At 41.6% G+C, this 23,434-nt stretch overlaps 1 protein-coding gene across 1 annotated transcript in view; it reads left to right on the top strand.

Annotated features, from left to right (window-relative positions):
• LOC121608766 (transmembrane protein 266-like) overlaps positions 1-23,434 on the top strand; it is a 34,977-nt gene that overhangs the window by 10,364 nt on the left and 1,179 nt on the right. Inside the window, exons 4-9 of the mRNA XM_041940113.1 lie at positions 10,226-10,380; positions 12,777-12,850; positions 14,262-14,318; positions 14,901-15,039; positions 18,920-19,035; positions 20,337-20,532. Of these exons, the coding sequence (XP_041796047.1) occupies positions 10,226-10,380; positions 12,777-12,850; positions 14,262-14,318; positions 14,901-15,039; positions 18,920-19,035; positions 20,337-20,532 (737 nt within the window). The remainder of the gene's footprint in view (positions 1-10,225; positions 10,381-12,776; positions 12,851-14,261; positions 14,319-14,900; positions 15,040-18,919; positions 19,036-20,336; positions 20,533-23,434) is intronic.

The following is a 23,434-nucleotide window of genomic DNA, read 5'->3' as shown; positions in this document are numbered from 1 at the left end:
TGGCGGGCATGGTGCTGAGAGTCGACCTGGACATGAACTAAACTTTGGCATTTGTGCATAAAAAGGATATTTAAAGCATGCCACAACATCGACAGCCTTAAAATATCTCAACCTCATATCTCATGTCTCAATATGACAGCATGAAAGGGCAAATCAATAAAAAATTGAGGTCACTGTGATTGCAACAGTAGTTTTAGTGTTTGTCTACCTACCCAGGAACCGCAGAAGGAAATTTGAATGAGATAAATGTTTTTTGTACATGGTCGCTGACAAATAAAGTTAATAAAAAAGTGTTTTGCCACATTATAAAAGGGATATTTAGGAACTATTTGTGGCATGTAGAAGTTAGTTTGTATCTCTCAATGTGCAAAATCTGGGTTTCCTGTGCATCCACCACTGCATCTTTACTTTACATGCTGCAACTTTGTTAGAGGAGGGAAATAAAAGTCAAATGTTGTAAGTTGTGCTTTTTGAAATAATGCATTCTCTGAAGGCTCTCACCTGGTCGAACCAATTTGGCCTGATTTAATTAGAGAGCACAGGAAGTTGTCTGAGACAGTGACCAGAATGACCGGCCTCCCTGTTATCTCCCAGGCTTCTTAATTTCTCTGCCACAGGGATGGCTGCTGGCGCATGTAGCGTAGAAGCTAAACGTTCATCGTTTGTCAAATAGATGCTTTCTGTCTGTCTTGAGGACAAATTGATGTCAGAGATTCCCCAAATTATGATGAATGTTGACATAGTGCTTTTATTCCATGATTCAGTAACAATAGTGAGTATTTTACCTTCCCATCCCACTACACTTTTTTTTCAACCTATTAGACCTAAAACTAAAACACTACATCATAATTCTTTAATTGAATTAACTCTGTGCGTTAGTCATTAATCACTATGTACAACATTCAGATAAATATGTGCGCAAACAATGATGCCATTAAAAAGAAAATCCTCACTCGTGGCTCATATGTCCATGAGCAGCACCATGTAAAGCTCAGTTAACCCCCATCCTCACACTCAGCCCTTCAATCACCTTCAGAGAGGAGGTGCAGAGTGTTGGCAGAGTGGTTGATATTCACAGACGGGAGAAGTGTGAGATTGCTTTTCTGGCTAATAAGGAAGAGGGATCAAGTGCCGGAGCAAAAGCCTATTTGTGGAGTCCAGCTTGATGGCCTCAGTGCAGATGTAAGTAGATCTGTTTTTCTTTACCTCTGTGTTAAACTATCATGTCTCCGGCTGAGATGAGCATTAATTCAGAGCCCCCATCGTACCCCCAAACACTAACACTAACACTATGTAGGTTTAAAACGGTCAGACATAAGACGTGTACCTAGAACGTTTGGGCATGATCGAGCTGAAGTCTTTGGTTCAGCGGGACACACTGAGGATTGTTCTGTGTGTTCGGTCGCTCTGTCTTAACACACATGATGAGAGCAGGTACATGGAGGGAGTCCCTCACAGACTCTTCAAGATTTTCTGTTTCTTGCAGCTTCAACTTTTCAATTCTAGATACTGTTTATCATGAAATGCCAAATAGTTTTTTTTTACAGCCATGTACAATAGTATTAGCGATAGTATAATAGATCCCTGAAAGGTAATTGATCAAAGCAGAGGTACAGTAAGTCAATAACCAAGCATCAGCTAAGCCTGTGTTACTTTAGCTCTGTTCACTGATGAGTATTTGAATGCCCTGTTTTGAAAGCACCGTGCACAGTCTCATTAGTCTTTCTTGTCAATGAAGTCAAAATGCTGTTTTGTTTTGTTTGTTGCATCTTAAATGAGCTCCACGACGGCTCCTCTTTCTGATCTACTCACTTCCGTCACCCCAGCCGAGATCTATGACTCTCAGTCTATAGTGACAGCACACTGATCTAGCCTGGAGCTGATTGGCTGCACACATATCAATGCACATGTCTGGTATATACACACGCAGAATACAGAATACACCCGTGCAGGCACTGACACACACACACACACACTGACCTTCCTGTCCCCTTGTAACATACAAATGAGTCTTTTCCCAGCATTCCTGCAGGACTGCGAGGGTAAGCCGAACACCAGTTGCCCTTGTTCATTGTGTTGTGTGCATGAGGAACCGCTCACAGCAAACTTAAGCCTGCAGTGCCGGACTTTTACCAAATGCACATCCGTTACATACATGCCCTTGCCAGACGAGTTCACACAACGTTGATCGAACCTTTCACCACCAAGGCAAGTCTCTTCGTCCTTTACAGCATATCAGAGGTTTTAAATCTGGTGTCTGTGGTGATGTTCCCACGCTGGTGCTGGAGCAATGACTAGTTTGCCTTAGCTGAAGAGCGAAGCAGCCATAGTGGTGCATGCAGGTTTATGTTCATAGCTTCAGGTTAAATATAATCTACATCATACATATCTTTCTTGTAGTACAGTGTGTGTATGTAACATTCAATGTGACACCTTTCAACATGAGGTTTGAAGCTATTTTGACCAAAGCTTAGCTCACATTTCTTTAGACTTCACTGTGCTGCTGTACGACGTAACACTGAATAAATACTTAAGATTACCTGCCATATACTAACATTTGAAGTGTTATCATCTTTATTCAGTACTACTGTAGCTAGTACAGTATCAGCTATTGCTGCTATCATGACTTGGAGAGAAACTAAGAAGCTGTTATGTAACTGTCACACATAAACAAATGAACAATTTGAATAAATAATAAGCTTGCCTGACAATATGGTTGATGTAAGAAGGTAAATACTGTTTGGTAATAATTCACTTGTCTTATTTCCTTTTAATTATTGCATTTAAAAAAAAAACACTAAAGCTGCTCTATCTTTGAGCAGAAGTCAGTACCTCAGAGATTTATATCTCGACTCCAGGGTCAGTCATTTATTCCTTTGTTTGTTTCCACTGAAAGTGCTGCAGGAGTTGTGGGGCTTGCTTCTTCCCCTGCTGATGTGTTGTGATCAATGGTGCACAGGCATTGGTAATGGGGAACCTTTCAAATGTAAAATTAATTACCTGCAATCTGACAGCATCAGGGAAACTCAGCATGTATTTTCTGCTTAGTTGGTACTCACCCTTTTCCATGCTTGCTTTAGCATGAAGCATTGTGTATGTGTGTGTATGTGTGTGTGTGTGTGCACTGGTTGCTGAAATGTGGAGCCTGCTGGAGACACATTTGTTTCTCGGGGTGGGTAGGATGCTGCCTGTCAGGTGAGTCTCAGTTTGCCATCAGCAGACTGTGATTTTGCTTGAAAGGACACTCGTAATCCTTCCTTCAGGAAGAAGAGGGTCTTCCTGCACCTGTCCCTTCTCTTCCTTTCTGTTAAAAACAAATTCCACAAGCACTGAAGAGTGTCTTGACAGTATGTTGTTTGGCTCTATATACAGTGATTGTATGCGGACAAACTGTGGGCCTTGTGCCTTGACGCCCCTGCTGGGAGCACTGGCTCTAAGTGCATTATTCACTGGAATCATACATGTCAATACAGTGATAACTTTAATTTCACCAAAAAATACACTTAATACCTTTCAGTCCTTCCATATAATATATGAGTGTGGACAGACATGGATGTAAACTGCGACTTGATTGGTTGATGGAAGCAAACAGTCATGAGGTGGTAATTCTAGTTTAGTATCTCGAGAGTGTAGTTTTCTTACATGTAGGAAATAATTTATTTCTGTTTAGTAATTTAAGGCGTCTGTGCTGCGAGCTCAATATGGAGTCCTGGAGATTCTGTAAATCACAGAAACACATTTTTTCTTGCAGTCTATACATTTGACAGGTGGCCAGCAGAAGGTATCCCATGCTGTTTCTGCTCATATGTGAGTAATGTAGCACAGCTTGAGAAGCTGAGTTAGTTTGCCAAGATTTACTGCTGTAATTCCTGACCTTTAGTGGTTAGAAATTGCTCAATGCAGCTTTAAATGTGTTAATGCGAACCGGGATTCTGTTGATCCACCAGACCTTTAGATAACTATTGAGTTGATTGGCATAAAACCTGCACACATTCATGGTCTACTTTAGTGAACCTGCAAAACTGACCATCACATCAGCCTCAGCTTTGTCTTTAGTGCTAATTAGCAAAATTTGGTAAGCATTGGCCTACGTGCTAAACATCAGCTAGCTAGCATTGCTGAGATACCATCAATGTGCAGGCTCACAGAGCTGCTGGTATGGCTGTAGACTCTCTAAACTAAACTAAACTAAATGCTAAACTGAATTATCTTGACTGAACACATGGTGTTTTATCCCTCTCTTTCTCTGTTTCTCTCAGCATGGGTGTGGATTCAGCCAATGAAATCACATTTCTTGCCGAGCAATACAAAAAAAGTACTGCGATGATCTCACTGAACTTCTGCAGTCGCACCTCTCATCCCAAGAATAGTTGTCATCACCACTTTCAAAGCACCTCTAGTGATTAGCCGATAATAAAGCAAGTCAAAGAAAAACCCGTGAGTTTTGAGTATAAATTTGAGTAAATTTAAAATGAAAACAGGCGCTACGCTGGATTGAAGGTCAGTTTGTAAGAAATTGGATATGTTCTTTTTTGTCTACGGACTAAACAGAGATTAAACAAATTTTGACTGCTGAGCCCATGCATAAGTGGTTTTCAAATTTTAATAACGTATGCAGTGTGCAGCAGTGATACACCCTTTGCAAATGCTGTAATACTGACTTTATATACACCTTTTTTTACTGTACATCACAGTTTGAAAAATTGATTAGGAATAGAGGACTTCAGGATCTAAAAGGGGGCCGACTTGCACAACTCTTGAGATAGTGGAAGTTTAAAAATATCATTTAGATCAAATTAGCAACTTTTGCTCCCTCCAGAGCTTAATAAAAGTACTGATCTCATTTCTCAATTTCCTTGAAGTTACTGATAATACACAAATATGGCACAAATAAAAGGCAGAGTAGAAAAGTTGTGAGAAGTAGTGATAATACATGCATATTTTCCAATGAAGAAAGCTTCAAATTGAACTCACTATTCAAGTTAAAAGGACTTATTCTCGACTGTGGTCTATTGGAGTAAGGATGAATGAATGTTTAAGCAATATAACCACCTCCACTGTGGTGGAGTACTTTATCTGATGAGACCATCAGGTGCTGCGAGTCTGACAGTCCCAGTGTTTGGTGGCTCACTCAACATGCTGGTATCGATTACCTTCCCTGATTTAATCTCCCTCCTCTGTTTCCCTGTCCAGCTTCACTCAATCTCACCAACAGTGGGAGACACTGACAGCTATATCAACCTGCCCAACACACCCCGCAGCAGAGAGGACGGAGAGGAAGGAGGAGTGGACAGGGAGGGAAAGCAGCAGAGATAAAGACGGAAATGCAAAGGGAGCAAATGAAGAAAGACCTTTTATGCTCCATGTTTGAGTCCACAAAGCCTTTCAGTTTGACTAAAATTACAATATGACTTGATTGGCGTAATTTTGCAAATCAATATTAGGTTGCAAAAATCCACGCCGCCAAAGTGAGTTTGAAAGCAAGCAGTTTGAGGGGTGACCTTGTCCACTGTATGCGCTTGTCTACTAGTGACTCGGGCCAGGTGGTTCTGTCAGGCCGTCAGGGCTGAGTGGGTCAGAGAAACAACATTTGCTACTGTTCTGTTGCTTTAATAAGACTCATTAATATACTGCATGTGTCACCAGTAGCGTCTGACTGCGTCCCCTCTGGGCTGGGCTAGTTTTGGCATGACATGAAGTAAGGACACACGCATTCACTGAATTTAGCCCATTTGTCTAACGTATCAAAGCTGAGACTTCACACTGCCTTGAACTCACATCCCTCGCTCATCTGCATGTGTGTGTGTGTGAGTGTGTGTGATGCATTGCCGTGTGGTGGGGTTAGCCTGTAAAAAAGATGGTGCATGTTATCAATACTGGGCAAAGAGTAATTTACAGGTTTATTGCCTTGTTGACTCATTTTAATATCCTCAGGTATAGATTTGATCTTGGCTGGGATGCTGCCTTTCCGTGCATTATGAACAAGCAAGGCGCTGGATGCTGCGCGTAAATGGACCATTTCTGGGCGAACTGTTTTCCCTTGCTACATAAAGACAGACAAACTCATGAATTCCTTCTTCAAGTTTGTGTGGACTTTAAGGACATGTTGTGTGGCGAGATTAATCTTTTTACTGGATGTTTGTTGCATTAAGCCCCAGTCAGTAGCAAGGAAACACACCTTCTACACCAGAGATTTTAAAGGAATATTTTGACATTTGGGGAAAAAAACTTTCACCTTCTTGCCGACACTTAGATGGGAAGTTCAATACTACTCTTATGTCTGTTTGCTAAATATGAAGCTATAGTCAGTGGCCCATTATCTTAATTTACTATGAACACATGGTAAATTAAGGAACTCTGACTTAAGATCCTTACGTACCTAAAATCCTGGCTATTGTCCCGTTTTTTTGGGGTGGATGGAAATAGTAAAATTACCCCAAAAGTGGACTTTGTTGAAGTATTGCATTCAGTAGTATTCATTGTGATTGGCGGCACTATGCCATTAAAGCCTGAGGAGACTGTGCCGCTCTAAAGTTTATGAGAAGAGTCTTTCACTTTTACCACTTTTACTCCCACTCATGGAGTTTTATTGTTCTGGTAATTTTTTTCTTATTTTCACTTCCCTGCAGCAGTTGAATGAAGCATGAAATCATTTGATATAAGATGCACTTTGATGGACTATCTAATCATATGGTGGAAGTTTGCTAAACCATAACCTCTGGAAATGGAGGTTGTTTGAACCAGTGAAATGTTTGGATGACTCAAATGCACGGATTTTCTTTTTTCTTTTCTTTTTTTTCAGCGTAGAATGAAAATAAAACATATTCCCAAACTGCCTGCAGTGTCACACGCACTAACATGACTCAACAAGGAAACACCATTGTTGGTGAGACATTTTTAGAAAATGTTCTCTCAGCATTGAATATCCCATTTATTATGTTCACACAATCAGACCTGATGAAAAGGTTTTGCTTAAATAAGACTCTGCTGTACTGCTGTGTGCTGCTGGAGGTAGCCACAAATCCATAAAGGTTAGAGAAGGTTATTACTGGGGGTTGACTGGTGCCAGTCCCCAGAGTCTCATGTAAAATGTGGGTGGAGAGGGTGAATGAGTAACTCTCCTCACCTTAAACTACTGTCAAGGTGGCCTTCAGCAAGGCACCAAATTCAATTCAGCAGCAGCAGTTAGTGAATATTTGAATGGAAAGCAATGCATAGCTGAAGGAGACCATTCACTCAGTTCATGTTTAAATAAAGAAACAATGAGTTACGTTTCTTGTTTCCTTCTTGTTCTTAATACACCTGCAATGGTTATTTTATCAATTTCTCATTGCCAGTTTTAATTTGATTGAAAGAAAGATTTTTAGCAAACGCCTCACATCTCATCAGCTGGGTACGTTTTCTTGATTTTCTAGTTCCTTAATGTTTGATAGCGTGTGCTGTGGGGTGTGACTGGCATGCATGAGAAATAAACTGCTGCTGCTGATGTATTGTTGAAATGAATATTGACAATATGTGACCGGACAGTGATTTAAAAGGACTGTAGTTGTGGGTGGTTGGTCGTTGCTCTTGTGTCATTTCGGGATCTCTAAAGTTGGGCTTGGTTGGCAAAGTTGTTTGTTTTATGCGCCAGAGGTGTCCGATCCAGAGTTTACTCCGTAGAACTGCACAAACCATCAAAGCTCAAGAACATGTCCAAAATTTCTCCAGCTAATCCTGTTCACCACGTCAGACGATGATGCAAATTCATGCCAAATTTTACAAAATATGCATCTGCTATTTTTTTTACTAGTTAATGTCCAAGAACATGTCATCAGTTTGTCACTTTTCAATCGTGTCCCAGACCCACAGTGTACATAGTATATCATATTAATTTTTATTGATATAAATATATATATATCCATAGAGTGATATGTACATACAGTAAATAGGTTGGCTTGTCGGCTGGCTCTCAGGACGACACGATACCTGGCATCCACAGAGTCTCGCCGACACTCTGGAGGAGCAGATTCGACACCATCTGGAGCTCGCGCATTTGTGCCACCCCACCCAAAGCCAAGAAGATGATTGCTATCAGCATGATGACGCCTTTATTAGATTAGCTGTGCATTGTTTACAGGCTTGTGGCTCTGCCCGTGCCAGCGTTTGAACGAATACTTTCCTCCGAAACACCAACGGGTGGGCGCAGTGATCAACTCAACAGCTGCTGAGAACATTTCCCTTATCGCTGCATAAATGTGTTTCACTGGGAGAGAATCGCGAGGAGAATTTCAGAAAAATGTGTTCATTTTGCTCAACTGCACTTTGTTCCTCAGTGGTGTCCTGCGTCTTCAGAAACAGGCTATGGCAGCCCAACAATCCTTCATCATCAATCTACGCCTAACATGAAAACTGTGTATTTGGTGGTCATACTGTTTTCTTTCGAACAAGATCTGAAGTGATAAGATTGTGCTTAGCTGCAGCAGAATGTCATGATGATATGTTTTCACTTTCTTCTGATTTTCATTAGTTTTGTCCATCATTCAGTTAAGGTAGATTCAGCTGTGACTGTTGATCTGTTGTGGAGGTTGTGTGAGAATTCAAAAACAGTTCTCCTTGACCCGATAGCCAAAGAGTGATACGCGTGAAGCAAAAAAAGACACATGTGTGGCCTCTTCCACTGACTGCGTACACGTTAATATGTCAGAGATGAGGAGGTGACACGTGAAAAACCCCTCTCCCCATGGGGGGTGTTTCGCAACTGCGTTGAATCAACCGCAGTAAATGCTCTGGATCTGTTTTGTAGTCATGTGCTTATGCTGGGAGTCAGCCAAGAAATCCCCCCCCAACTCCTTTCATCAAAACAGCGTATAATCTGTCATTGTAGAGCCTGATTTTCTAAAGTTAGTTACACAGCAAACACAAAGGTAAAAGCAGGACTTCTGTTACGGCTTAATTTGTTTCATCCCTGTGCTCTTCGAGTTAATGGCAGATGCTTAATTTGCGTCATCTCATTCAAATACAGCTCTTACAAAATCCATTTCAAAGACAGCACACGTCTTCATCCACCAGTTTTTAAGTGAGAAACTGATGTGGTTAAATAGGCTGTAACTGCTATTAAAACAGATAAAATTCTTCCGTAATGAGCGCAGCATAATCAGTTTTGAAGCCACAGTGAAAACAGAGCCATTTTGCCACCGTTGCAGCTCATATTAGCACCACGCCAAGGAATGAAGACATGATCAGAGGAGAGAAATGCTCTGCCAATGTCTGTCTCCTCCATGCCAGTGCATGGGGAGAAGGGAAAGGTAGTGGGCCGAGCCAACTTTCCACTCCAGCTGGAGAGCTGGTGAGAGGCATTGTTTCTCTCATCTCCTACTGTCAGCCCTTGTAGTAGCTGGTCTGTAAGACTAGCCACTATTTCAAAATAGCATTGAGTCATCTTGCCAGACACTTTAATGGCCTAAATGCTGGATTCTTACAGTACCTGGCAAAATCATGCTTTAGTTTTTTTTTTTTTTTTTTAAATGTTCACCTACTTTTTTTTCTCTGGAGCAAATTATCTGAGATAAAGGCACGTCAGAGAGGAGATTGTGAGTGTGATGTTTCATTGAAAAGACTTATTTAGTAGGTAAACGAACAACTCTACAAATGATATGTAGATGTGAATTTCTGATGGATTTCTGTTTATACCTCTCTGACTTGCCTCTCAGGCTATGGATTCCTCTGACATGCTTCCTCCTAAGCAGCATCCCCTACAGTGACTCCCTTCATCGCCATGCAAAAAGGAGTCCATCAATATTCCAGTCACACCTACGGCTGATGGTCGAGTCACTAGTTCACAGAGCTTCACTGTCCCTTTCTCTGTCAATGCTGTCTCTGACCACACTTCCTTTCCCTTTGCTCTGGCCATCGCCACCAAACTTTGCTGTGATTAAACAGACGTCACCTTTCATAAGTGTAAACTACCGCCCTCTGTTGGCCATGTCAGGGAGTTCAAATATGAAGCTGAACCCCCTGATCATTGTTCAGCACTGGGGTCAGCCTGGGTTTCAATGCAAGCTTACATTTTTTTAGGTCTTTGTTGAAAGGCAATACACTGACCTCAAATAATTCCACTGTCAAAGATCAGTTATTATCTCTTTTGTGTATTGTGTAGTGTAAAAATACAACAGAATAATGCAGAAATATACAATTTACTTCTTTAAAAAAAACCTACCTCATTTTTTGTGTTCACTCTCTTCAGGTCCAACTGGCTGAAGCCCTGCTGTGGCCGTCGAGTGGCCCTGTGGCAGGTCTGTCTGCTCAGCGCTGGCTTCAACTGTATCCTGGTGGCCTGTGTCATCCTGGTGGTGCTCTTCCTGTCTTTGGAGCTGCTCATAGACACCAAACTCTTACAATGTAAATAGTGCGCATGGCTGCTTATTTGTTTATTTCTCCTATTTTAAGGGGGAGGTTTGCTGAGCATGCATATTCTTGTCCGGCAATACACTGCGTGACGTTCGTAAAACACCTGGGAGGCATCTGGTGCAGCACAAAACCAGCAGCTCCACCGGAGCAGTGGGGAGTTAAATGCTGTGGTGTCCTTGAGCATCCACCCATTGCATCCTTCCTGTGCTGTTCCTGCACTGTGACCTCCCTGCCGACAGGGTCAGATTCAGGGAATTTGCTGTACATCTTCACTGATATGTTCTTAAACCCATGATAAAGACTCAAGTATAGAAATACCTCGCATTAATGAGATATAAGGGGGAGCATGTCACAGTAAAAAGGTCCTGACTTAAAATTTTGTTGCTCTCTGTGTGCAGCTTTCTACATCAACTTGTGCCAACCCTGAGAGTAACTATATACATTTAATAAGTGCTTGTGAAGCCTGTAGGGCTTTCAGGGCGTCAGGACTCACAGGCAGAACACACGAAACAGAAGGCGAGCTCAACAGGCTGGTTTATTGACAAAAATAGTTCTTTCAAAAAGCAGGCAACAAAAGGCGCTTAGGCAAAAAGGCAACTAAGGCAGAAGGGCAATAAGGAAAAAAGGCAAATAACAAAAGGCGTTGAGGTTCAAAATACAAAAAGGACAAGACAAGACAAGACTCTGGGTTTAGCTATGACTGTGATTAGCGATCACAAAAGGCACATATAACGTTCAAGACAGACAATTAGGGCAGGGTAGACAATCAGACAGGCGGGAAGGACACCAGGAAGTCAAGGGTCTGAAACGAGAGGAGAGTTAGGGTTTCACAATACAACAGGAAATGCATGACAAGACATGACACTGTGATCAGACACATCAACAGACACGACGAGACAGGACAGTACTGTACTTAAATACAGTTTTGAAGCACTTTCTACTTAATAAAAAATATTGCGCTTAGTCCACTGCATTTATTATACAAGTATAGTTACTAGTTACTTTTCAGATTATGATGTAACATGAAAAACTACAAATTTGATGACCTTATGAAGTGCAATATATTGTAAAATATTAACGCCGCTGTTTCCAACCTTTTTGGCTTGTGACCTTGTACAAAAAGTAGTGTCCAGCTCGACCCCTTGTCACATTTCAGATGTCTATGGGTTGTTAGCAGCACCACCAGGTATTTCCTCTCTAAATTCATCGGATCATTTCAGTAAAACGGAGATAAAAATAACACATCTTTAAAAAAAAACTAAGATTAGTTCAAAGTAAAAAAAAAAAAAAAAACGTTTACAGAACTTTGCAGCAAAATTTAGCTTTTTCTTCTTTCATGATATAATGCCCCTCAGATTTATCTAGTGACCCAATGGGTGGGGGCACCCCCAGGTTTACCTAACTGTATAAAGTAGATAAACTAGCATCACCTCGACCAACTACAGCTGTAAATGCTACTTACACATTCTTGCATCAGTATCAGTATTAATCTAATAATATAGTAAATGAGTAATAAAGGACCCTAAATCCAATGACTGTATAATAATGCATTCAGGGAATACTGTGACAGTAACATACTGTAGACTTTACAATTAAGCCCTTAACTAATTTAACTAAGTGTGACTTTTGTCCCTCATTGTTTTTCACTACAGTACACAGAATAGTTGCAAAGATTCATGTCGGAAGATAAATTACTTGTAAATGTTGTGGAAATCCTCGTTTATGTTAAACAGTCATGTACATGCATTGCGTGTCCAGTCTTTCCATCACCGTTGCGTGCGCAGTCTTGCCAATCTCAGAGGAGCTGGTGGTGGTGGATGCTAAATGGTCGTGATGGCGAGTGATGGAGAAAGGTGATAATGAACCAAGTCTCTCGTCAATGGCAGCAGGCACACGTCCCCATCGATTACTGGCCAGCATCCAGCTCTGATGATACCTGAGTCTCGCTGCGGGGACTGCAGGACTCTAGTCACCTCAGATCTGTTGTAATCTAGTGCTCTGTCTCCTGCCAGTCCCCCAAGACAAATAGAGGAGTGGACAATAAGGCGGTAGTGAGTGAGAGAGCGCACAGAGAGATTAGTGGTGTAGGACAGGGGTAGATACAGGCTGGTGCTGGGGATTAATGGATGGAAAAATGCTGATGGACAGACTGTCAAGGAGAGGGGTGATATAGGTGAAAGTTCAGGCAGGAAATGAGAAAAAAGGTTTTTTCTTTGTGCTAGACCTTCTTGAAATCAGCGTATAAAGGAATTTAGACAATAATTATCATTTTTAAAATGTCTTAACTTGAATTCATGTTTGCCGGCTCACCTCTTAGATCTTGTTTTCTTGTATCGTTCCTTGTGTGCTGCTCTTGGTTAAATTTGCATCGTCTCTTCTCTCAACAGTTTCCAATGCTTTCCAATTCGCCAGCATTATCCACTGGATCAGCCTTATTATCCTGTCACTCTTCTTCTCAGAGGTGAGACGTGTCTTTGTTGTTCATATAAAACCTTATTCTTGGTACCACCACTGATAAAAATCTTCACTGCTCTCGTTCTGTTATTCTCCTGCCTCCCTGTTCTTGGTCTTGTGTACAGGTTGTATGATGTTATATGGCCACAGGAGTTCTCATAATTAAATTAAACCAAACTAAACTTTCTTTAATTGTAGATTATATCCTATCTACAGCAACTCAAACCAGGTACAGGCCTAAGGGAACCGGAGAGCGTGGCTGCCATGTAATTTCCATCATTGTCTAGTCAGGATTTAGCTTTAGCTTCAGAAATGCTACCTTGAGGCTGGATGGCCAGTAAAATGTCTTTTGTTTGAACCATAATTGTAATTAGTCTTAATAAAATTTGAGCCATTGTTTAATAAAATAATGTCTAATCATCGCTGTGGAGTGGTGAAAAACAAAATGGAGAGGGGAGAATTTGGCCCACAGGCCTCCCATCCAGTGCAAACCAATTACCCTGACAGCCTCAGCCCCAATGCCCTAAACCAAACATTAATTACCAGTGAGCCAGCAGGAGCAATAATTAAAGCTGAGCTTAATGAGCAGTGGGGATGAGGTTACAGTGATACGATCCATCCAAACACCTCGCCCACTGACATCACAGAAGAACAGTCGTCTGGGAATGGTGTTACATATATGTTGCATACCACCAGCCGGTCCCTCCGCACCAATCAGAAAACAGGATTCTAACATATGGGTGGAGTCCCCGCGCTTCTCACTTGACACCAGCACTGTTGTTCAACATGCACTCCAGATGATGGATTAGCTGGACTGCTCGTACATGACACCCCCAGCTAAATGGAGTTCAAATCAATGGCCCTGCTCAACAAAGGGTCCCACACAACCCACAGCATTTAGCACAATGTAGAATTTGATAGGTGATCGAATTGCAAGTGTTGTGTTGACCTTTTGTAGGTCAAAGATCAGGGAACCGATTAGCCACGGATGTATTAAAGCGTTATCAAAGAGCTCGATATAAGTGCTTTAAAGGGACTGTCTTCCAACTTCTTCTGTGATGTATCAAAGGCACATCAGTGATCATTCTGTATGTGTGCATGTATTTACTATTTTCTAATGCAACATAATTTACTTGTCAAATACAGCTATTCTTTTCATTTGGGGCTATTTTAAGGGGTCTAGCTACACATATTTTAGCATAGTTATTATTCTATTTGGGGAAAAAAAAGGTATTTGAGGAAGAAAACGGGACCACTAAGGCCTCTTCTCAGTTTTTGGTCTATGTTCACACATCTTGACAAAGCTTGTTGGATGTGATGACAACTCAAAAGACCAAGAATATCACAAGAGCTTTTTATATGTATACTCCCTCACCTATCTATTTTAATGCTTTCATTTATCTCTCTGTCTGTCTCAGACTGTCTTCAGAATCGTAGTGCTCGGGATCTGGGACTACATAGAGAACAAAGTTGAGGTTAGTGCTCATGTTGTGTGTTTTACTGGCAGATCACTCAATTTTTGTCAGTGTCAGATATTACTTCCAATTTGGCCACACAACTATATTGTGCCTCTAAATTTTCTTTATCCCCCAGAGTTTACACTTAACAGCATTTTTGGAAATGAACTTATTCACTTTCTTGCTGAGCGTAAGATGAGAAGATTGATACCACATGTGCTGGAAATATTAAGATACAGCACAGTACCTTAGCTTAACTTAGCTTAGCATTAAGACTTTTGGCTCTGTCCAGAGGTAACAAAATCCGCCATCAGTAGCCTCATATTTACTGCAGAGACATTTGAGTGCTATCAATCTTCTCATCTAACTCTGCAACAAAGTAAATAAGTGAATTAGACATTTCCCACTATTCCTTCAAAGCAACCTACTGTGTGCATATGTGAATAAACTTCCCATGTAAGCCCAGCCTACGCGGTCAGGGCTGGAGGGTTGGCCCGGGGTTACTGGCAGGGGCCTATGTTACACAACAACATTTGCATATACAGTATTTTTAGAGAATTTACAGAATTTTATACCTGTTTGTTTGTATGACCCCTTCAGGTGTTTGATGGAGCTGTCATCGTGCTGTCCTTGGCCCCCATGGTGGCCTCTACGGTGGCCAACGGGCCCAGCAGCCCCTGGGATGCCATCAGTCTCATCATCACTTTACGCATCTGGAGGGTCAAGAGGATCATTGATGGTGAGGCAGGCAAAAAACCTCCTGTCCATCAAAGCTGTCTTATTAAGCCTCCACCAATTTATTTCGTGGAGCAACTCAATGAAACACCCAGTCTGTCTTAACTCAAAAGTACTATACAGATGCATAAAACTCAGCTTACCTTGAAGAGCTAAATGACCCCATTCCCTCCATGATTATACAAATTATTTACTATTCAGAGCAATATAGCAATTGATCATCCCTCATGGTAAATTGCTGCCACTCTGCTACTCTAACTTGTATTGATTGTAAGGGCCTGGTTAAGTAGATTCAGAGAGGCCATAATGAATATAGTGGTTGCCCCCCCCCCCCTATGCTAATGCGGACTGGTTCGATATCTGTTCGGAGGTCACCCTCACCACAGGCCTCTGACTGCATACCGGATCAGCTGCAGTGAGACGGTGGGCGAGTACAGGGTTGTTTCCCCGTAAAGCAATATTTTTGGGAAATAATAACAATAATAATAATAATAATAAACTTTAAGCTCAAAGTGCTTTACAACAAAGATATCATGTGCACCAAGTGTTTCTCGTGAAAAACGACGTAGAATGAACATAGAAACAGAAATAGAAAATTAATGTCAAATAAGAAGGATCACAAAACCCACTTGATAATAAGAATAAAAATAAGATAAAAAGTAAGTAAGAATAATACATTTTATTCAGAAGTTTTTAAATTATTTTTACACTGTACTATATATACAAGGTCCGTTTTGACTGAAAGGAGACACATCAGAATGACATGAATCATAATTTAAGGAATTAATACAATGCAGCTTTCAACATCATTCATTTGCTTCTCGTAAAACATGTTCAGCAGGAGCATGTTTCCTGCTTCTTAACATGCAGCTGCTGTGCTGGTTTCCAGGGAATGAACTCGGGATTTTTCCTGCCGCACACCTCGACCTGTTGGGTTTGATATTTGTGAGTGATTGACTTTCCCTGCTAGGCAGGCGGCAACACACCTCAGAGGAAAACAATCACACTCAAACCAATAAATGTACAGCTGAGGGCCCGGCTTGGTTATCGTAGAAGAAAGATTGAGTCTCTCACAGAATTATCTTGATGTATAATAGTGGCAACGTGTGTGTCAGTCCGATGGGAGTGGAAATAAAGCGAAGTGAACTGCGGCAGAATTTGTAAGGACTAGAGCAACAAAGTAGAATTCATAAGCAGGGTGATGGGAAATATCAACCGCTCAAGCATGGAAAAAAAGGTGATTAAAATAAAAAAAAGAAATGCTGAAATGATGAATGTCTTCCTTTCCATCATCTAACTTTAGATCCCACAGACAAATATAAAGACAATGAAACCAACACTTGTGGGGGCTGTAATAATGGCAGTGCTTGCAACAGAGCCATTTCACCACTGTGTTTGCCATAATAGTAAATGGTGAACTAATAAATGATGATGAAAAATGTACAAATTATATGCTGGCAGACAGAGAGAGTGATCCATGCAAAGACCTACATCCGTATGAGACGCAGTTTGTAATGCAAGTGGCACAGTGGCACACTTGACTCCAGGAGAGGAGAGTGCTGCCAGAAGCTGTCTGTAATGCTGTAGCACACACACACACACACACACACACACACACACACACACACACACACACACACTGATGCAGATACAATATGCACAAACACAAATGAATTATTATTGTGGCTAAATAATGAACCTGTGATTGAGCTTTTCATGCCTGTTTGAATTCTGACTGGACTGACCCCTTCTGATGTCCCCACTTTGAAAACGTGTGTGTGTGCCAACATGACTATAAATAGGTACAATGAGCATGTGGCGATGGCTGTGTGCTTTGCTCTGCCCCCGCCCCCAGTACCAGAAAGGCTGTTTCATTCTCCTCTTTGTGTTTTGACAGTGCCAGCGTTTGAATCACGTAATAGTTCAGACCCACCATCACACCAACAACAGACGTCTTGGAATAGGACGAGTGCAATTACTGATTATGCCTCACCTCTTTATGTTGCCCATAGCAACATTCCCCATCAGGATACACAGTATGTGTGATATCATGGGGCTGACTTGCAAATGTGATCACAGAGATGTGTGAGGCGCTGACTGCCTGCCACCTGTGACGACAACAGGTATCCAAATTTACTCTCACCGTCCTTTTTTTAGGTGCACCTTCCCATCCTGCCCCAGAAAGTGTGTCATGTATAAATAAAATGTGGAGTCACATTGTAAGAGGTGGAGTTACCGATTGATCAGGACGTGATTTAAGTGGTTGATGCTGCCCCACTGATATTTTGGTGCATGATACTTCCTATACTTTACCAGGAATCATTTAATAAATGAATTAAGATAAATAAATAGATGCCCAATCAGCTGCACTTTTGTGTGAAAAAAATATATTGGTGAGGGATGATGAGAGTTGACGAAGTATGCTGGCAACACTTCAGCAGGAAGTGCTGAAGGTCAAGCGAGACACATAGCTTGTACGCTGAAGGGTGACAGACTGTGTCATCTGACAACACGACGATAAAGCTTAGATGACCACGTGACTGCCAAGACTATGCAACAAAAAAGACTTTCATTTTGGTACGCAAAGTAGCATTAGAGTGTCATTTGAATGCAGCACAATGTGCCAAAATGTTGTTGCTGACCAAGTAGATCTCTTTAGGTCTCATTTCTCACTTTTTTTTTTTTTAAAGAAGTTTGGTTAAAATCATTTTCACTGGATTACTGCTCCAAGAGGAAATTTACTTTGTTTTAAAGGGCCAGTGTGTCAGATTTATTTCTGCCAATAGATCCCTTATTGGCAGAAATTCAATATAATAGACACCGGTATGTTTTCATTAGTGTATAATGACTTGAAAATATGAATTGTTTTTGTTTTTGTACCTTAAAATGAGCTCTTTATCTATCTATCTCCAGAGGGAGCAGGTCCTCTTCCATCGAGGCTGCTGTGTTGCACCGGCATGTTTCTACAGTAGCCCAGACCAGACAAACCACACTCTGCCTCTGAAGAGGCCTGTTGCATTATTTTGAGAGTCGGACAGGGAGGGGTGAGATGATGTGTGTTCAGTTGGTTGCAATCTGCGACCTCACTGCTAGATGCTGCTAAATCCTACAGACTGGTGCTCTGAGTAAATTAGCTGTTCTGTGTCGAGGACAGTTCATTAAATGCCTCTGGTTAATGATCTGATGATTATGTTCAGTCCTTTAAAGTAACTAAAAAAAAAAAAAACAATTAACTGTGTTATAAACAATAAACTGCAAAAGAAATTTTTAATGTCTGAATGGACAAACTATGACAGATAAATTCTCACTTTTTAAATTCTTGGTGTGAGAACTCCAGCCCTGTGGAGACTGTCCATCTCGTCTCCTAATGACACCCCCATCGTTACACTACCTGAAGACGATTCCAGGACTGTGACTTCAGTTTATCCACATGCTGTAAACCCCGGATGCTGACCATGTAGGGACTTTTTGGATGAGGTGGAATGAGATGTTCACAGTGTCAATCTGGACGGAAAATATATTCAGACTTTGTGAGACCGTCAGGTCAGCATGAAACAAGACCCCTGGGGAACATTTTCAGCACCGTGCCGAATTCATTCAGCCCAGGTGTGGGGTTACTAGTAAGCAGTAATGAATGATGTTTGCATATGTGATGACTGACATATATGGAGAAAAAGGACAAATGGTCTGATTTGTTTCATGTACTTTAACCATAAGTACTTGAACCAGCTGTTTTACCTAAGAAATGTTTGACCCTTAAGTCTCAATGGCTCCTAACAAATCTGGCAATATTTTCAGACCATTTAATTATGTCGTTTATTGATGTAAACATTTCTTATTATCTTTGTTTTAAAACTCCCCGTCTCTCTCCTCTTCCATGTTAGCTTATGTGCTGCAAGTCAAAGTTGAGATGGAGCTGGAGATCCAGCAGTGTGAGAAGACAAAGGCTGTGAGAGAGGAGCAGCTGGAGCGCCTCACTCAGATCTGCCAGGAACAGGCTGTGAGTAGCAAAACACCTCTGATTTAACCCGGCGGCCAGGCTGCAGTTCCCCAGACACGTCCACAAAATTAGCCTGTAAGAAAACCGGATGAGAGAAAAATATTTACCACATCCACTCAAAACTGGGGTTACATTATCACAAGAGCAGAATATGGGCCTCCATGCACAACACACAACAACCTCCTCAGCCTCAGCTTGCATGATGGTTCACACGACTACAAAACTTCTACAGCCACAGTTTAGCCATGTAAGCAAAAAGACAGCAGTCTATAGATTTGTCATGCTAAACGTTTTACAACACTACTGCTCTGATTCAGGCCACACAGAGACAAATTACGCTTGTGGCCTTGTAGGAAACTGTAGGTTCATCTACCACCAGAAGAGGGCAGCAATACCTTACAAACAGGTCCAGTCCTTTCACAAGTTTCAGCATGATTTCTCAGAGCACACACACTGATGATCTCAGACAGGAAACCTGCAGACTACAATAAATATTGATAAAGAATTAACCCCCAATTGACCATGTAAGTTCAGATCTGAGACCAGACATATGCAATAAATAGGTCAATAAATAAATTGTTTTATATGATTGGATCCCTCCAAAAATTCCTCTTTGTTTTCTTGGACACTTTATGTGATACATTTTCCGACAAATGTGACCTCAGTCAAAATGTGATTTGAATGCAGGGATATTAAGAATACGGGTTTCAGTTGGCACAAGAGTAATACAGTCCATACCCCCTGCATGTAGTTTTTGTAAATGTGGGTACTTTTCTTTATTTTATATTCACTTCCCTTTACAGAGCTTCCTGCTGCAATGGCCTCTGGCCAAAAAACCCTGAAATCAAAGCATTGAAACATCACAGTTGTTCATCAGTGAAGACTACAGTTTTACGAAGTACCAAACACATAATTAGATGAAAATGCACTTGGAGTGATGCTGAAAACTGTTCACGAGTAAATCATCTTGATGTTTTTCAATATGAGCTGTGAGGTCTGGAGAAAAACTCAACATTGATTCCAACCCAGATGATTTAAACAAGTTTAAGGAGCTTTGTTTGTCTTTGTTTATGCTGTTTATCTGGCATGGTGATGCTCTGTCCTTCCTTGTTCCCTCTCTTCTTGTATCCTCTACTCTGTTTCCCTCTCTTCTTGTTTCCTCCTTTCTCCAATTTCTTGCCTTCCTCATCCTTTTTCCTGTCCTCTTCACTCATTCTTTTTATCAACTTTATTTGTTCCTTCAAACTCTCAATCTTCTGCTTGTCTCTCCTTTGCTATGCTCACACACCGACCGTCTGCAGTTTGAGATCAGGCAGCTGAGGGCACATCTGGCCCAGCAGGACCTGGACCTCGCGGCAGAACGTGAAGCAGCCATGCAGATCCACCACGTATGGGGCAAACAGGGCAGGAGTTTTCAGGTTGTAGAAGGATTGACTCCCGGGGAGTCTGACGATGAGGGCGGCCAGAGAAACCCCAGGGAGCCTCATGCCACTGCAGGTATAGTCCAGAAACTGTTCTGGTGAGACCACTGGTATCATATGAGTTGGTTGCTGGACAAGCTCATCATGTATTTCGAGTCTAAAGTCACCTAAATGTAAAGTGATTAGGTTTGAGAACTGTGAAATAAAGCATACATCCGATACAGCTGCACTGCATAGAATATAATAAAAGAAAACCAACATTTTTAGTCCTCTGACAAATTTTGGCTCCAAAATGAGGTCAATGCAGCATTTTAGAATTAATAGTAAAACAGTATTTCACCAACTGAAAATGAATGCAAAAGACAAAAGAATCTGGCATTAAAAACATCTCTTATTTGAATACACACCATGCCAGGTGCAGTGTTTGCTTGAGAAGGCAGCATGACAAACCAGGAGAGAGGTGCAGCATAAAGTATGTACATAATTATGTGGAACAAAAAGTCTCTAACGGTGTAACATCAGGTGAACTGGATGCCAGAGCAGTGTACAGTGTAATCTGGAGCAGTAGCCCTGGAGCATCTTCGAGGCCAGCCTCTTAGCCCCTCCACGCTCGCACACAACACCCATCTGACCGCAGGCGCTCTGGGATCAATATGAGGGCAAAAAAGCTTTTAGGATCTGGTGAATCCTGGAGAAAACAAGCATGTTCTCTGACACTACGTCAGCTTGCCTGAGCTTCTGTCATGCCCCAACTATCTCTCTTACCACCCCCCCTCGTGGCAAGGCCAGCCTAGCCAGCTCAGACCACTTGGGCTATTTCAGGTACAGAGTGCTCTGTGCATTGGGCCTTGTTAGGAGACAGTGGGCTCCTGTCAACATCTGTTCCCCTTCACCTGCAAACCACAATAGGGCACCAGGAGGCTCCATGGCGGCCACAATATTACCCCAAGGGCATAGTGGGAAATCTGGCTCTAGCAGAAACATGTGGGGCTTTTTACAGAAACATGGTCACCGGGATGCACGCTCAGGCCACGGGGCTCAAGTCAAGTCAGGACAACTCGAATCAAGTCAAGTTTATTTGTACTGCTGAATATTGGACACACAGTCTCAGTGGGCTTCTCTCACACTCACCTGCAGCATGCCATCAAACTATCAAGAGCTCTTGACCTCCACAAATATGAAAACCCAGGAGATTGAGGGTTTTTGCCACCTTAAAGTACTAAACCATGTAGTATTTCAGAATGACGAGTGACAATCAGCGTTAATCAATGAGCCAATGGAGTTTCCTCTCAGATGCTGACAGAGGTTTGGAGTGACAGCACACAGTACTGCAACAAAGAAAGTTTGTTTGGTTGGAAAGAACATTTGAAATGACTCTACTGTATTAAATTGTTTAAACAAAGGCTTTGCCACATATTCAAAGAGTCTACAGCCATATTATTGCCTTTGAGAGGCTTTGCTACAGCAGTATAAACGCTAACTTCAGAATGCTAACATGCTCACAATGACAATGTTAACATGCTGATGTTAAAGAGGTTGCTTACCATCTTAATTTACACTAAATTCACCATCTAAATTGAGAGTGTTAGCATGCCAACATTCGCTAATTAGCCCCAAATGCAAAATGCGGCTGATTCTGATGGGAAAGTCATTCATTGACGAGCATTGAGTCATAAGATGAAGTGCTTGACGTGTAAGAAATTTTGAGCCGATCATGGCACAAGACAAAAAGTCAGAGGATCACCAAAGTAATTACAGTTTCATTTTCAGTTCAACGTCTGTACAAAATGCAGCGTAGGAGTGTGAGCTGTGATCTGCTTGCCTGTGCGGTTAGTTTATCTGTATTAACAGCAGCTGCAGTGACTGCAAATCTTCCTCTCACACCAACTCACCTGTGGTGTAGAACTGCCCTTCATCCATCAGAAAGTTTAGATTTGAACTAAAAGGACCTCGGGATGTCACCTCTCTTTTTCCACTGACAGATGACAGCCCGGTAGCTTGACTGTCACAGCCAGATGAGTAGAGCCTTTTATGTGTGCTGGACAGCCCATTCTTTTTTCGTTAGACTCATGTGTTATTAATTGTGGAGTGATTGTCTCGGTCTTGTTTTAGTGAGTGCAATGCTTCCTCTCCAGGGGTGGCTCAGGGATTAATATTTTAGACTGAAAAATAAATGAAATTACCCATCAGAGTCTGCAGCATGTCCCAGGGGACAGGGGCTAGCACTCAGGGTACTCTGGGTTCGCACTCAGCCAGCGGACAGTGAGCTCAAGGCCAATCAAGCGAATAGAAGAGCAGAGCAGATCACGGCCATTCACCAGGCACGCTGTGGCCCGCTAGACTGGAGGGATCTGTGCTCGAACAAAGAGATCCCACTCTCTCTCTCATTTCCCCCCATTTCTCTCATGCCTGAAACCAACCCCACCCTGTCCTTGTCCCAGTTTATTTCTGGTGCACTAGGGTGCAGCTAATGCACAGCGTAGCAGTTCGTGTTCCTGACCACTTGCCAATAAAACATCAGTGGCCTGGGGCAGAAGTCATCTCTGTCAATATTATGTTGTAAACAGTTGCAATATTGACACTGAAATGAACCAAAGTACTAACGGACAAAAAGGTGTGAAATCCAATTACAGCCTCTGACCACAGAGTATTAACAGTATGAGTCAGTCGCACTGTATTAAACCATAACTTGACAGGTCACTTGTGATCTAATTACGATTTATGGTTCTGTTTTCATAGTATATATAATAACATGTATGTAAGTTCAAACAGTATTTGATGTGTTATGTGTCTTTGTGTGTAATCCCAAACATGCATATTTGCCATATTATGCATATTCTTTATACATTAAATCATAAAAAAATTACATCCCAAACAATAGCAAACACAATACAACAACACGTCTTTTATTGTGTGGATGCATTAGTCTTATGTCATGGAGTGGTAGTGAAGAACAAAATGATTTAATATGATTTTCT

Source organism: Chelmon rostratus, chromosome 1 (genome assembly GCF_017976325.1).
Source record: "Chelmon rostratus isolate fCheRos1 chromosome 1, fCheRos1.pri, whole genome shotgun sequence".
Lineage (NCBI taxonomy): Eukaryota > Metazoa > Chordata > Actinopteri > Chaetodontiformes > Chaetodontidae > Chelmon > Chelmon rostratus.
Note: the sequence above shows the minus strand (reverse complement) of the source record. Positions and strands in the feature narration are given on the sequence as shown.